The following is a 14770-nucleotide window of genomic DNA, read 5'->3' as shown; positions in this document are numbered from 1 at the left end:
GCCACAGTCTCTGTCCTTACGGAACATGTGGGTAAGTGGAAAAACAGTCTGTACGGAGTGATGACTGCTGGGACAGAAGTCCTGGACATGGTACAGAGAGAAGGAAGAGCATAGAGAAGGCCCCAGTTAGCTGAGCCCGAGGCTGCACAGGGAGCTTCCAAGAGGCAGGAAAGCTTTAGGTTAATTCTGAAAATGACTGGCCATTGGATAAGCAGGTGAAGAAGGAGTGAGGGAGGAGGGGCTACACAATAGAAACAGCACGTGAAACCAACAGAGCACAGACCCATAAAGGCATCATATTTTAAGAGAACTGGAAATAATCTGGTAGAGCAGAATTTGGGTTACATAGTCAGTTTACCTTAGGGCAGATCATTTATCCCTGTACTCATTCAATTAATACTGTGAAGACCTCACAGGAGGTGTTCCAGGGATACTTGAAGGAAATGACTGTGAATCAGAAAACCATCTAAATATTAGGTTTCTGTTACAGAGTAACCTAGGTAGTAACTTCCTCCCTGACCCTAAATTATCTCCCTTGGTTCCCCTCCCTCCCAAGAGCTACTGTGGCTGGAATGATTCACCCAGTCGTGGTCTGAGCCAGGTGGGTTGCAGAGGTAGGAAGCACACAGCAATGGCACCTCTGTCCAACCCAGCACTGGTCTGATCTTGAAAAGGAAGAAAGACCAAATAAGAAAAGGCAAACAATGAGACTATTTTATCTTGTAGGTCAGTGTTCTCAAACTAGTGTACTTAATTTCCTTGGGATTTTTTTTTTCTTTTTCTTTTTCTTTTTCTTTTTGGTTACCATCTAAAGAAGGTAAGTTTTGCTGGTCTTATGGATTTGGTTTTAATGGTGATGGTTAATTTCCTGACCCCACTACCTGCTCTTCACAATTACTCCAATTAACCAATCAAGAATGGGTCATTATCAGGTAAGCAGAAGTCTTTAAAGACCCTCTTAATTCATCCTTAAAATTTGAATTTCATTTTCTAGTACAGGCTAATCCATTGCAGTTAAAATCTAACCTTAATAGAACCTGTTGAAAGGCAAGAAACTGGTGAGGGCACCTGCAGCTGGATGCATTTGATGAATGGGTACATTTTAACCTTTTAGGTGGAATACAATTTTTTCAACACTTATAATTCAGGTTGCAACCTAGGTAACACTTTTAATAGGAGAACTGTCAACAGGAGGCAATTCTCTCTACAATGAGAAAAAAGATGGCATCTGGGAGGGCGCTGGTATAAGCAGGTTTAACAAGGAACTCTTCCTTTACTTCAGATGTTCTTATTCCTAATGTTTTAGCTGTCCATTCATCTACACCCAGTAATTCTCCACATATTAGAATTATCGAGAAAACTTTAAAAACACTGATGCCCTAGGCTCACCCCAAGCCAACTGAATACAAACCCTGGGGGTAAGGCTCACGAATTGGTAATCTTAAAAGATCTCCAGTTGATTCTAATATGCTACCAGCGTTAAAAAACCATGTGTTTTAAGCAGATTAGAAGGTACAGAGTCCTTGGAACTTAGGGCTCTTAACATCTAAAGTCCCATCCAAGATGAGGATTCCTCCCACAGCCTCCCTAACAGACCATCACCTGACCGCTACTTAAAACAAGCCAACAGAGAAGTGCTGGCAGCCTCCCCAAGCAGCCCACTCCATGGTTGGAGAGGGCTTGCTGCTGCTGAACTGAGGTCTGTAGGTTCAGTCCCATTCCTTGGGTCTCTGCTCTCTGAAGTGGTCTAGACGGGGGCTGCCCTGTCCTCCTGGGCCGGAACAATGCCAGCTGAGCCAGTGGTCAGCCACTGAGAACAAGGACCACTCATATTCGTCTCTGAAGCCCCAACACTTCATCAGACAGGGATTGGCACACAGGGGGTGCTAGTAAATGTGGCATAAATAGAAAAAAATGTGTGTGTGTGTAAAAGATGGTCACCATTACCACTGTGCTCTAATCATTCATCCATTTGCATACTTTTGCAGGGCATGTCATTTATAAAAATCACTGTTCCATGCATTAGGTCCACAGGAGTAAGTAAGACACATTCTCCTAACTTAAGGAATTCATAACCGGACTGAAGAAACTTTTCTGAGCATTCAGGCGTCCGGCTCTCACTTAATTCTCACAGCAAAGCTACTGTTTCATTATTCCAATTCTTTCAGAGGAGAAACCAAGCCATGGAGATGTTAAGTGACTCACTCAAGGTGTCACAGCTCAGCAGCAGCAGGGCTAAGATCTGGGACTGCCTGACTCCAATGCCAGGATGTCCCAGTGTGCCCCAGTATCCATAGCCGCCAATTAAGAAAGGTGCTGCTACAGAAGTGTCCACTACTAAGGATTCTTTAATACAGCCTAGCCCAAAACATGCTTGTGATACCTACGTTGGCAACAACCGACTGAAAATGCAGAGTCACACTCCTTTAGATGGAGCATGCAATTTCCAGTGCATCATAGTCTCCACTGCTCCCAAATGTCTGCCACTCATCAAAAGGTTAAATGTCAGTTGAAATTTATCTCTGCACATGTGATGTTGTTTTTCTCAAATCTGGCGCACTATATTCATTTACATTACCTACCTGACTTTTGGGTTTGCAACCTCAGTGCTAGCACTACTGGCTAGAGTATCCCAAAAGGGACACATCCTCACCACCCACGAAAAGTTCCTGCAGTGGATAAAAGTTGGCACTTACATTTGAAACAGCTCATTACAGTACTCATGAGTGTAATGAGAGAGTGCAATGAGAGTGTAATGAGAGTGTATTAGAACAACGTCATTAAATGGGAATGTCTTTGGTCTGGCTATTGAAAATAGAGAGACCATTTGTTTCCAGCTTTTGTGTGATATATGGTCCTGTCTGTCTTATTCTACTTTCTTTAAGTGAACTTGATTCATCCACTCAAATGAATGTGGTGGAGAAGCTTCATATGCAAAACAACTGCAGGCACAGACAACACTCCCTTCCTTGAAAAGGCCCAGACCACTTATCTGTTTCAAGGCTACTCACTCTGAGCTAATGATCCCACGTCCATCCTACATCAGATTTTCTACTGTGGCTCCTGTGCATTACGGAGCCAAGTCTCTTCCTAATCCACCTAATCCCAATGTCACCCCTCTCCTACTAACTGCTGCCCAAGCTTTAACCTCTAGGGACATGATTTCGGGGCTCCACGCTCCACCTGTAAATCTCACTAACAGTGATAACACTGATATCATGCTCCACCTGGGCCCCAGCCAGTCTCCCACCACCAAGAAAAGAGAGAGAAATGGTCCTACCTTCATGATTCACTGGTAAAGGACGAAACTGCTTATCCAAAACAACCAGAGAACACGTGGCATCAAACCCAAGACCTCGAATTTGGTTTAAATCAATCCCTTGTACAACCTTCTGTTTTAAAAACAAATAAACAAAAACATAAATTAAAATACAGGCTTTTAAAAGACTGAAAACAGTTATGACTAGAAGGAAATGAATGGCAGAATAAAGTATTTACAACAGAAAAATAAAAGTTCAGTATCACTAAAATATCAGAAGATCCTATAAATTAATTTAAAAGACAACCAATCTAATTGGAAACTAAGCAAAGGACATGACAAGTCACTTCATAAAATAAAAAGAAATAGTCAAAGAGTATATAAAAAGATTCCCAACTCCACTAAAATTAAATAAATGCAAATAAAAATACCCCAATCTTTGTTTTTCTTATTGGCAAAAATGTAAAAAATTAAGAGTATATAGTAGTGGCAAGACAGAGAGAAGTGGACCTTCTTTTACATTATTCTAACAGTGTGATAATTTAGTACAAATGTTAAAGAATATAGTATAGTATTTATTAAAATTAAAAATTGCATAACTTTTGACCCAGCAATCCTACTTCTAGGAACCTATCTTAGTGAATTATTAGCATGAGTAAGTAAAATTACATATAAACAAAAGTTAACTGTTTAAGAATACACCTAAAAATTGGAAGAACTATTTTTATTAAATAAATTATGGTATTCTTGTAAAACAGAATTTTCTACAGCCATTAAAAATGAAGAGGTAGAGAAGCATCTTCTGGGTGTGGTAGTATGAAAAGGTTGGCAAATCTTCTTAGCAAAATAAAAGCATAAAACTGGACAAAATCATCAAAAACAACCATTTTGGGGCTATGGAACTTGGCCGGAGCCACATAAGAAACTGAGAAACAGTCTTTCTTGAAAAATAAAATTGCACCTAAAACATTCCCACAAAACAACAATTCTAGGACCAGATGGATTCATTGGGAAGTTCTGTGAAACATTCAAAGAATAAACAATACCACACCTATACAAATTTGTTTAGGATATAGTGAAGGAGAGAACATTTTCCAACATTTCATGGCCAATACTACCCTGATACCAAAGCCAAACAAAGATATCAAATTAAAAGGACACTGTAGACCAATAACTGCCATGAACATAAGTGTAAAAATCCTTAACAAAATATTAACAAACCAATATTGCAACATATAAAACATTCATTATACAACATGACCATGTGGGGTTACCCCAGGAATGCAACAGTCATTTAATATCCATAAATCAATTAATGTATAACATATACTAATAGAATAAAGCACAAATACCAAATGATCATCTCAACAGATGCAAAAAATAAATAAATAAATAAAAAATAAAAAACACTCAATAAACCAAGAAAGAAGGGACCTTCCACACCTGATAAACAGCATCTACAAAAACCTATAGTCAACATCATACTTTACAATAAAATGAATGATTCCTTCCAATTAAAAACAAAGCAAGGCTGTTCTCTTTCACCACTTCTATTCAACCTTGTACTAGCGGTTCTGGCCAATGCAATAAGGCAAGAAGACAGACAGTTAAAGCATACAGATCGGAAAGGAAGAAGTTAAAGTGTATTATTTTGCAGAAGACATAATCCCATGTGCAGAAAATCCTTAGAAATTTATCAAAAAGAAAAATCTACCTAAACTAATAAGCAACCTTAGTAAGATCACAGGATACAAGATTAACATATAAAAATCAATTGCATTTCTATACACTAGCAACTAACATATCAAAATTGAAATACAAAAATAATTCTGATCACAGTAGCATCAGAAAAACAAAATACTCAGGAATTAATTTATCAAAAGAAGTTCAAGACCTATACTCCAAAAACTACAAAACATTGCTACAAAAGAAACTACAAATTGGAGAAATATGCCATATTCATGAAATGGAAAATTCAACATTGTTGAGATGGCAATCTCAAATTAATCTACAGGTTCTACACAACACCTATTAAAATCCCAGAAGGTTTTTTTTAAGAAAATGACAAGCTGTTCCTAATTTATACAGAAATGTAAAGGACATAGAAAAGCCTAAACACTTTTGAAAAGAAACAACAAAGTTGTAGAACTTACGCTACCTGATTTTAACTTACAATAAAATTACCATTACTAAGTCAGTGTGGCATTGGCATAAGGATAAATTTATACATCAATGGAACAGAATAGAAACATAAGAAATATACCCAAACTTGTATGGTCAATTGATTTTTTATAAGGTGCCAAGACAATTCAACCAGGTAAGGACAGACTGTATGACAGTAGTACTAAAACAACTAAATGCCCACATGCAAAAAAAAAAAAAAAAAAGAACATATACTTTTTGACTTTTACCTTACACCATACACAAAAATTGACTCAAAAAATGTATCATATCCCCAAACGTAAGAATTAAAACTATAAAACTTACAGGAGAAAATCTTTATGACATGAGCTAGACAAAGATTTATTAAAAAGCAAGACTCATAAAAGAAAAAATAATAAATTTGACTTCATCAAAATTTTTAAATTTTGCTCTTTAAAAGAAACAGTAAGAAAATGAAAAGATAAGCTAAACATCGGGAGAAAACATTTGTAATTCATACACCTGATAACAGACATATATGGAATACATAAAGAACTCTTATAACTCAATAATAAGAGGATAAACAACCCAGTTACAAAATGGGCAAAAGATTTAAATATACACATCACCAAAGAAGACAAATGGCCAAAGCACACAAAAATATGCTCAACATCATTAGTCATTAAGGAAATGCATATTAAAATCACAAAGAGCTACTACTACACACCTACAATAACAGCTATAATAAAAAAGTGACAATACCAAGTGTTAGAAAATTATGGAGAAAGTGGAATCCTCGTACATTGCTGGTGGAAATGTAAAATACAGCCATTTTGGGAAAGAAGTTTGGCACTTTGTGAAACATAATTTACCACACAACTCAGCAATTTCACTCCTAGTTATCCACCCAGGAAAAATAAAAATGTATGTCAACATAAAGACTTGTATGTGAATATTCACAGCAGCATTGTTCATAATACCCTAAAACTGTAAACAAATCAAATGTTCATCATGGTTTAACCAAATGTTGAAACCATGTGTGTTATATCCATACAACAGTATAGTACTCAGCAAGAGTACTATCTGTGCAACCACAAGAATGAACCTTAAAAACATTATGCTAAGTGAAAGAAGTCACACACAAAAGAAGGCATCTTGAATGATTCCATTTATGTGAAATTTCTAGAAAAGAATAACTATAAAGACAGAAAACAGTTATCTATGACTGGGGCTGGGGACTGACTACAAACAGGCATAAGGGAACTTTTGGGGGGTAACAGAACTATTCTAAAATTGAATTATGGTGATGATTGCACAAATGTGTAAATTTAATAAAATCACTGAATTATACATTTACAATGGATGATTTTATAGTATGTAAATTATACCCCAAGCTGTTAAATATTTTTTTACAAAGTTGAGCTATAAAAGACAAAATGGAAATACACCCATGATATATTAATAAGGTACAAAAAACCCAAAAAGAATATACAACAAACTGCTAATAGTGGTTGCCTCTGAGAACAGAAATGACAGCTGGAGGAGATGGGAGATTTTTCACTTTGTCATGTAATTTTTTAAGCTGGAGAATAACAGACTTACTGATTAATTCTATTTTTAAATTTTTGTTTCTATGGTTTCCTTTTGTGAAAAAGCATGAGTGATCATACTCATTAACATTTCCTGCCAACTTAAAACATGACAATAACCTTTTAAATACCACAAAAGTCAACTCAAATGTGTCCATCACCATTTAAAATGCACAAGTCTTCTTTTTTCCTGTTTTGGAATGTTGGACTTGTCATTTAGGATTCTGTTTCTTACTATTTAATGGGTTCCTCAAATAAGAACTACACACAATTATTACAGACTTTTCAACAAAGAAAAGCATTAATTTTTTTCAAATAATAACAACAATAAATTATAAAATGCCACCATATATTGAGCACCTATTGAGTGCCAGGTACTTACAAACATCATCTTATTTAATCCTTACAAAGCCCACTGAGGAAACATTTAGTATTTCCATTTCTTAAAAAAATAAGTGGAAGACTGGGGAGGGAAGGGAACAGCAAGCGGGCTCCAAAGATTGAGAATTTGAACTTAATCCTGTCGTACAGCCAGTCGATGGCAGAGCCAGAATTCAAACTCAGAGCCTGTGTTCTTCCTACTCCACCACTGCCTGCCTGCCCAAGAGACTCACCCTGCAGAGAGGGCATGTGCTCTATGCAAGAACATCGCTAGTGAGCCATCTGGGACGCCTGGCAATACCTTTGCCCCACATCACCAGGTGAATGCCCTGTACACCTTTACTACACTGATCCATCAAGACTTGGAGGAATGTGAGCCGCAAACCCAAGTCCCTGTCAGCATGGCCTCATGACAATGACCCACAAAGACCTGGTTTCAAATCCTAGCTCTGTCACTCTGGCTATGTGACCCAGGGCATGTTACACAATTCCAGCCATTCTAATCACCTCCTTGCCTTGCTGGATCATGTCTCTGTAGCATTTATAAGCATGGCCTCCTCTACCTGGAATGTCCTTCCAACTTGGCTTGGAAATCACTGGGTAGTGGCTAAGATCAATGGTACTGGGTGCAGACTCCCTGAGTTTGAAACCTGGCTCTGCCACCGACTAGTCATGTGACTTTGGGAAGCCAGAAAACCAGTTTCCTTGGTTACACAAAGCTATTACTTAGACCTACATCTCCTAATGATGTTATGAGAATTCAGCAAAATAAGGTGTGATTAGCCCAACATCTGGCATTTGGTGCACAATAAGTAGCAGCCATTATTTGAGGAAATTAGCTGCCTCCAATCTTCTTTGAACTCATGGAGCATCAATCTATCAATCAACAAGCCAGCCCTAACTTGTACCTGTCTTGCGGCCCTATTGGTCTCTGTGCCCAGACAGTGCATGCCTGACTTGGACAAGCCCACCCCACATAGGCCTGCAATTAGTCAAGAGAGGAACTGGGAGGGAACATGTAGAAGATGCAATAAAACTCAATACCACAAGGCAGCTTTGGAGTAGAAACAAGCATGGGCTACAGTGTCAAAAGAGCCACCTTCTGGTTCCAACTCCACCACTTCCAGATCAGGTAATCTTGCACTAATCTCATCACCTTTCTGAGCCTCAGGTTCCTGAGAGAGAGAGAACTCCTAGGTAAGGATCAAGAGCGTCAATTAGTTTGAAAGTGCTCTGGAACCGATAAACCTTTGTAGGAAATATGAAGGATGGAAAATTCACTCGATGCCTTACTAATTGTGTTCATGGAATCCTTCTGATGTATGAAGCATAGCATGCTCTGTGTGTCATGTAAGCACATATAAAATGACAGGATAAACAACTGAAAAGATTGGATAAACTCAAATCCTCCTAAGAATTACGGTGGGAGTGACTTTCCAGTAGAAGCAAAGAAAATATTCTCTACAATCTACTTTATGAATCCCCTCGAAGACCTACAGAGTTCTATATTCTAACCATGGCCTTTCAGCCCCAAAAGTGCAGTGTCTCCACCTCTAAAACGGAAACCTACCACAAGGAACTGGAGGAATAATTGTGACATGCATTTAAACCTGATTTGGTTAGGCAGCCACTGTCATTTCCCCAGCCTTATATGGAAATGCCTTATGACCATGCTCATCGTGCTTATCATCAGGACCCCCTCCACTCCCCAACCCCACCCCCTTCTAAACCATCTCAGAGAGATGGCTGTCAGGGTCACACTACCCAGAAGGCCCCTGGGACTTGACCTGCTGACCTGAGGATTCTTTTTTATACGCTCATTAATGGAAGAAGAAAGCAGGCTAGTAAACTCACCCCAACAGCTTGGCATCAAGGGAATTTCCTAGGCTAGAGAGAAAGCACATTGCTCTGCTAAAGAATTTCCAGAGAAGGAGACTTCTGCAACTTCATTCGGTAACCTGGTCCATGTCTCGCAAGTGTCAACTCGTAGCTATGGGGCAGCAAACAAATGTTTGGGGAAGGGATTGTGCATCGCTTTGTTCTGACTGTGGGAACCAGTTCAATTCTGCATGTGTTTTAAATCAGCAGGCTGTGCCACATTGGGTGGGGAGACAGCGTTCCTCAGAAATCTTCCAAACTGAGAACTGGAGGGTCAGAGGCATACCTGGTTTTATCTTTAGCTGTATTTGGAGCAAGGGTCAAAGCCTGGGGCCTCACGGAATCCAGCTTGCAGTGGAGTTCTGTGTGGCTGGTACTGTATTCTTTTAAATCTTGATTTGAATGCCTTTGTCAGCTTTGGGGGTGTGCATGAGGTTATGAAATCCCCAGTTCCCTCAGGCCCATCACTCCCTGTTGCCTACACAATTCAATTACTCATTCAGTCAATCAGCAAATACAATCAAGCTCCTTCTAAGGTCGTGCTGTGCACACTTCTGGGCATTTGGGAAACAATAGAAAGCAAAATATTTTTTTTAATTCCTCACTGTTTTGGAGGTTACGTTGTAAGGATATACAACAGACTATAAACCGAAAAAATTATAAAAAAATTATATAGTGTATGTACAGTATACTAGAAAGTGATGTCAGGGGGATCAGGAATGCCGGAGAAGGGGAAGGTAGTTGCTGAGAAAGTGAGATTTGAGGAAACACCTGAAGGACCTGAGGAGCTGACCCTGTAGAAAACTGCAGAAAAAGTGTTTCAGGTAGGAGAACAGCCAGTGCAAAGGCCCTGAGGTGGGAATAACAACAAGGCTAATACAGCTTGTGTGGGGTGTATGTTACCTGCAAGGCCCCTGGAGGCCTTCAGTTTTACAAAACCTACTCTAGTAACCAGCAAAATGAACAAATCCAGTCCTGGTCCATTACCTACACAGCATCCTAGCTCAGGTGTGGTACGGTCCCTTGAACATAAGGTAGAGAGATAGAGGCCAAACACTGCCATTTATGCCAGTGACACCAACATTCCTCCAAGAACAGAAACTCTGAAACTGCCTCTACCTCCTCCCTTTCCATCGTCACCAGGTCCTGTTAGATCTTCCTTGCAAAGTCTCTCAGTCTTGCGCTGCCTCTTTATTCCTCGGCCAACATCCTAACCCAGCCCTTCATTTATTAAACAGATAGTATTAACCACCTACATGTGCCACCGTAGAGGACACATGCTCAACAAGACAGACATAGCCCCAGGCCTCCCAGACCTTATGGTTCAAACAAATCTCAGCTTCCAGAACTTCATTAGAAGAAGGAAATTGCCTCCTAACTGGCATCCTTGAATTTAGTTTCTGTTCCTCCAAGCCATCCTGAATCTGTTGCTGGTCAGTCTGAAACTCAGGATGATTCTAGAAGAGCTCCCAATTGGCCTCAGAACCAGCCACCCCAGGTATGCCCCCATCACCAATTCCAGCTCCCCTTCCTCCTCCTACTGGAAACCACCTGCTCCAGCCGGGGTTGACTCTAACTTCTCCACCTAAGCGCTTCCGTCCGTAATATTCCTCCTGAACATCCACTCTTAGTGTTCTCAAGTCTCACTTTTAACCCTACATCCTTCCTCGAGCTTTCTTCATTGATTGGGAGTAGGGAGGTCCCAATGTCTTGAGTCATTCATTCTTTTTACATTTCCCGGGTCTACTATACGTTAGGACCTGGGTGAGCAAACTATAGTTCCTACCCTCCTGTGGTACAAAATCTAGTAGAAAAGACAGCTATTAATCCACAAATGGGAATTATTTTATTTTACTTCATTTATTTTGTTATGTTATTACTTGATTATAGAATGATTTTACTATTTGATATTAATCAAAAAATGAATGATTCACAAACCATGTGAAGTTCTATGAAGAAAAAGTACGAGAGATGTGAAAACACTGAGTAAAATAGGACTTAGTTGGGAGGTAACATTGGGCGAGAAAAGGCTTCCTCCTTGAACAACTGCCTTTTGAACTAAGACCCAGTGCAGCACTACCCAAGGGACCTTCTGCAGTGATGGACATGTTCTGTATCCGTGCTGTCCAGCACAGCAGCCACCAGCCACACGTGGCTGCCGAGCCCTTGAAGCGTGGCTACTGCAATGGAGGAACCAAATTTTAAACTCTATTTAATTTTAACTAAATTTAAATGGTGGCATGTGGCTAGTGACTGCTGTATCGGACAGTATGGATCTAAGGATGAAGAGGAGTGAAATATGTCAGCGGAAGGCAGGAAGAGTGTGCAGAAAGAAGAAAGAATGTGTGCAAAAGTCCGGCCAGAGGACAGGGGGAGCAGTGCATGTGTGGGATTATGACAGAAGGAGAATATGGGTGGAAGGCAGAGCTGAGAGAAGCATCATGAGATGAGCCAGGAGAGCAGGCTGAAACCAAACCACACAGTGCCTACAGGCCATGTTAAGGATTCTGAGTTCTATCCAGGCAGTAGTATGGGGCTACAGAAGAGCTGTAAGCAAAAGAGTGACCTGATCAAGTTAGCATTAACATATATCTATCATTCCAGCTCAAGAAGGAGCACAATTGGAGAGGGGAAGGGCATAGACATAGATGAGGAGGTCAGTTACATTCCAATGCTAATCCAGACAAAAGATGAAAGTATGTGGTGTTGGAGATGCAGGGAATGCAGAGATCTGGCCTGAGTTCAGGTTTATCACCCACTTCCCGGGTGACTTAGGGAAAGTCACTTAACTCTCTGGATCTCAGTATTTCTTTTCAATTTAACATGGGAATAACAACCCCTCCCCTACCTACCTTGTATGACAATCAAATGGATAGGAACGTACTTGGTAAACCATAAAGGTTCTATAAATATAGGAGGTTGACATGATTGCTCAGTCCCACATGGGTGACTCCCTCTTCTGCTCCTTCTCTCTCCAACCATTACTCATACAGCTGGTACAATTTAGAACAAAATGGTATTTCGTTGGCTTCACGGGTATTATTTTTTTCCACGCAACTGAACTATTTCATCCTTAGGGGCAGAGAACTTGTTGTAGCCCTCGCTCCCATATATAATCTAGTGCTTAGCAAAGAGCATAGCACATAGTAGGTGCTCAATAAATATTTGCAGACTAATGACACTTGACAAATACCTGCTGGCTGAATGGTACCTCCAGCTATCTTCTTCCTAATGGAAGCTGTTACTAGACACTACCTTGCAATGTTCTTGCCTTGTTGAGGTGATTAAGATTTGCGGCTCCAAAAAGGGATATAAGCCCTTAAAATCAAGGACGACATAAGCTCTAGGACTTGTGCATTTCCATAGAAATCTTTAGATGTGTGGGTATCAACCCAATAAAGACTTGACAATTTCAGGGGCAGTGGTGAGTAGAACAGAGAAGAGGATTTGGAGCCATCTCAGTAGGGGTCTAGGTCTGTCTCTAATACTCATTAGTTTCAGAGCCTCAATATCCTCACGTGTCAAATAGGAAGTATGGCAAGCTATGTCATAGAGTTATTGCAACATTTGAACAAGATGAGGGATGTCAGAATGTTTTTTGTTTGCTTGTTTTTAGCTCTAAGTAACATTAATTCAGCAACCATTTACTGAGCATCAAATTTGTGCCAAGCAATGTGTTAGATGCTGTGGACACAGAGATGACACTCTCCAAGAGTTCAGCTCATGGTTAAAACAAGTCACCAATTAAAACACAATCTAGTAAGGACCAGATAATGATACAGGTGAAGACGTGCACTCTGGGGCAGCAGAGAGGGGTTTCTCACCCTCTTTCTTCTGAGGTTGTCAAGGGCGGGCAGGGACTGTCAGCGGTCAACCAGGAAGGGTCCTGGGGGAAGTAATGCTTAAGCTTACCTTAAAAGGTACCCAGGAGCTGGGCAGGTTAAAAAAAAAGATAAGAGAAGAGCATGCCAGATAATGAAAACAACAGATACTTCACTGATTCACGTACTCAACAGACATGAATGGGGCACATTACAAGTGAGGAACTCTAAGGAAATACAGATAAACAAGATATGACCCCTGCTCGGGGGGCACACATTTTCCACATAAGCAGACAGCTGGGTAAAGGCACTTGTAATTCAGAAAGCTTAATATAACAATCAGGATAAGCTCAAAGTTCTCCATTCAGTGCCAATTTAAAAAAAAAATTCAGGTAGCTTAATATGATTTCCAAGATGCGGGCATGTGGAATAAGATGAGGCTGAAGAGAGGGACAAAAAAAAAGCAAGAGGGAGACAGCAGCAGCCCAACCCCTGACTTTGGGTGGTTACTTTACCTCTTAACAGCTCATTTCTTCCAGCTCTAAAACAGAGTTCATAATAAATTGGTGAAGCCACTATGGAGAACAGTATGGAGGTTCTTAAAAAAACTAAAGATAGAGCTACCATATGATCCAGCAATCCCACTCTTGGGCATATATCAGAGAAAAACATGGTTCAAAAGGATACATGCACCCCAACGTTCACTGCAGCATTATTTGCAATAGCCAAGACATGGAAGCAACCTACATGACCATCAACAGAGGAATGGATAAAGAAGATGTGGTACATATATACAATGGAATATTACTCAGCCATAAAAGAGAATGAAATGATGCCATTTGCAGCAACATGGATGGACCTAGAGATTATCATACTAAGTGAACTAAGCCAGACAGAGGACAAATATCATATAATATTGCTTGTATGTGGAATCTAAAAAAAAAAAGATACAAATGAACTTAGATACAAAATAGAACTAGACCTACAAACACAGAAAACAAACTTATGGATACCAAAAGGAAAAGGGTAGGGGGATAAATTAGGAGTTTGGGATTAACATGGGCACACTACTATATATAAAACAGATAACCAACAAGGACCTACTGTATAGCACAGGGAACTCTACTCAATATTTTTTAATAACCAATAAGACAAAAGAATCTGAAAAAAATAGTACACCTGAAAATAACACACCATTGTAAATCAACTATATTTCAGTTTTTTTTTAAAAAAAAAGAGGCTGTTGTGTGGATAAAATGAAGTGATTGGTATAAAGTGTTCAGCATGGTACCTGGAACATAACCAGTGCCCAAGAAATGTGAGCTGCCATCATCATCATCATACTGTTACTGCTGTTCTTATTGTTTTTATTAACTTGACTAAGGGGAAAGCATCTCAGGCAATGTGAGCAACTTAGGGAAAAGGAAGCAGTAAGTACAACTGCTCTCAAACTCTTGACTTCCTTAAGTCCTTGAGAAAGACAAGACAGGTCGGGATGCATTTTATGTCACCCCTTGCCCCAGACCATTGCCTCTCAAAATCTTACATGGAAAGAACCCTAACGACAAAAGGAGTGAATATTCCCATGAGGTGCCTCCCTTACTGACATTGACTTCTCAGTATTTCATCTTAGAGGTTCACTCTCCTCCATAATCTACTCATTTCTGTTATTGTCATCATCATCGCCGTAGGAATCATAG

At 39.8% G+C, this 14770-nt stretch overlaps 1 protein-coding gene across 8 annotated transcripts in view; it reads right to left on the bottom strand.

Annotated features, from left to right (window-relative positions):
- FGGY (FGGY carbohydrate kinase domain containing) overlaps window positions 1-14770 on the bottom strand; it is a 434091-nt gene that overhangs the window by 397345 nt on the left and 21976 nt on the right. For 6 of the 8 annotated variants that reach the window (XM_057531672.1, XM_057531675.1, XM_057531680.1 and 3 more), the window contains exon 3: window positions 3281-3392. The exons of 1 other annotated variant lie outside the window; for it this stretch is intronic. In XM_057531672.1, the coding sequence (XP_057387655.1) occupies window positions 3281-3392 (112 nt within the window). The remainder of the gene's footprint in view (window positions 1-3280; window positions 3393-14770) is intronic. One more of the 8 variants, XM_057531686.1, reaches the window with a different exon arrangement.

This window comes from Balaenoptera acutorostrata, chromosome 1 (genome assembly GCF_949987535.1).
Source record: "Balaenoptera acutorostrata chromosome 1, mBalAcu1.1, whole genome shotgun sequence".
In the NCBI taxonomy this organism is placed as follows: domain Eukaryota; kingdom Metazoa; phylum Chordata; class Mammalia; order Artiodactyla; family Balaenopteridae; genus Balaenoptera; species Balaenoptera acutorostrata.
This window is presented reverse-complemented; position numbering and strand designations above follow the sequence as displayed.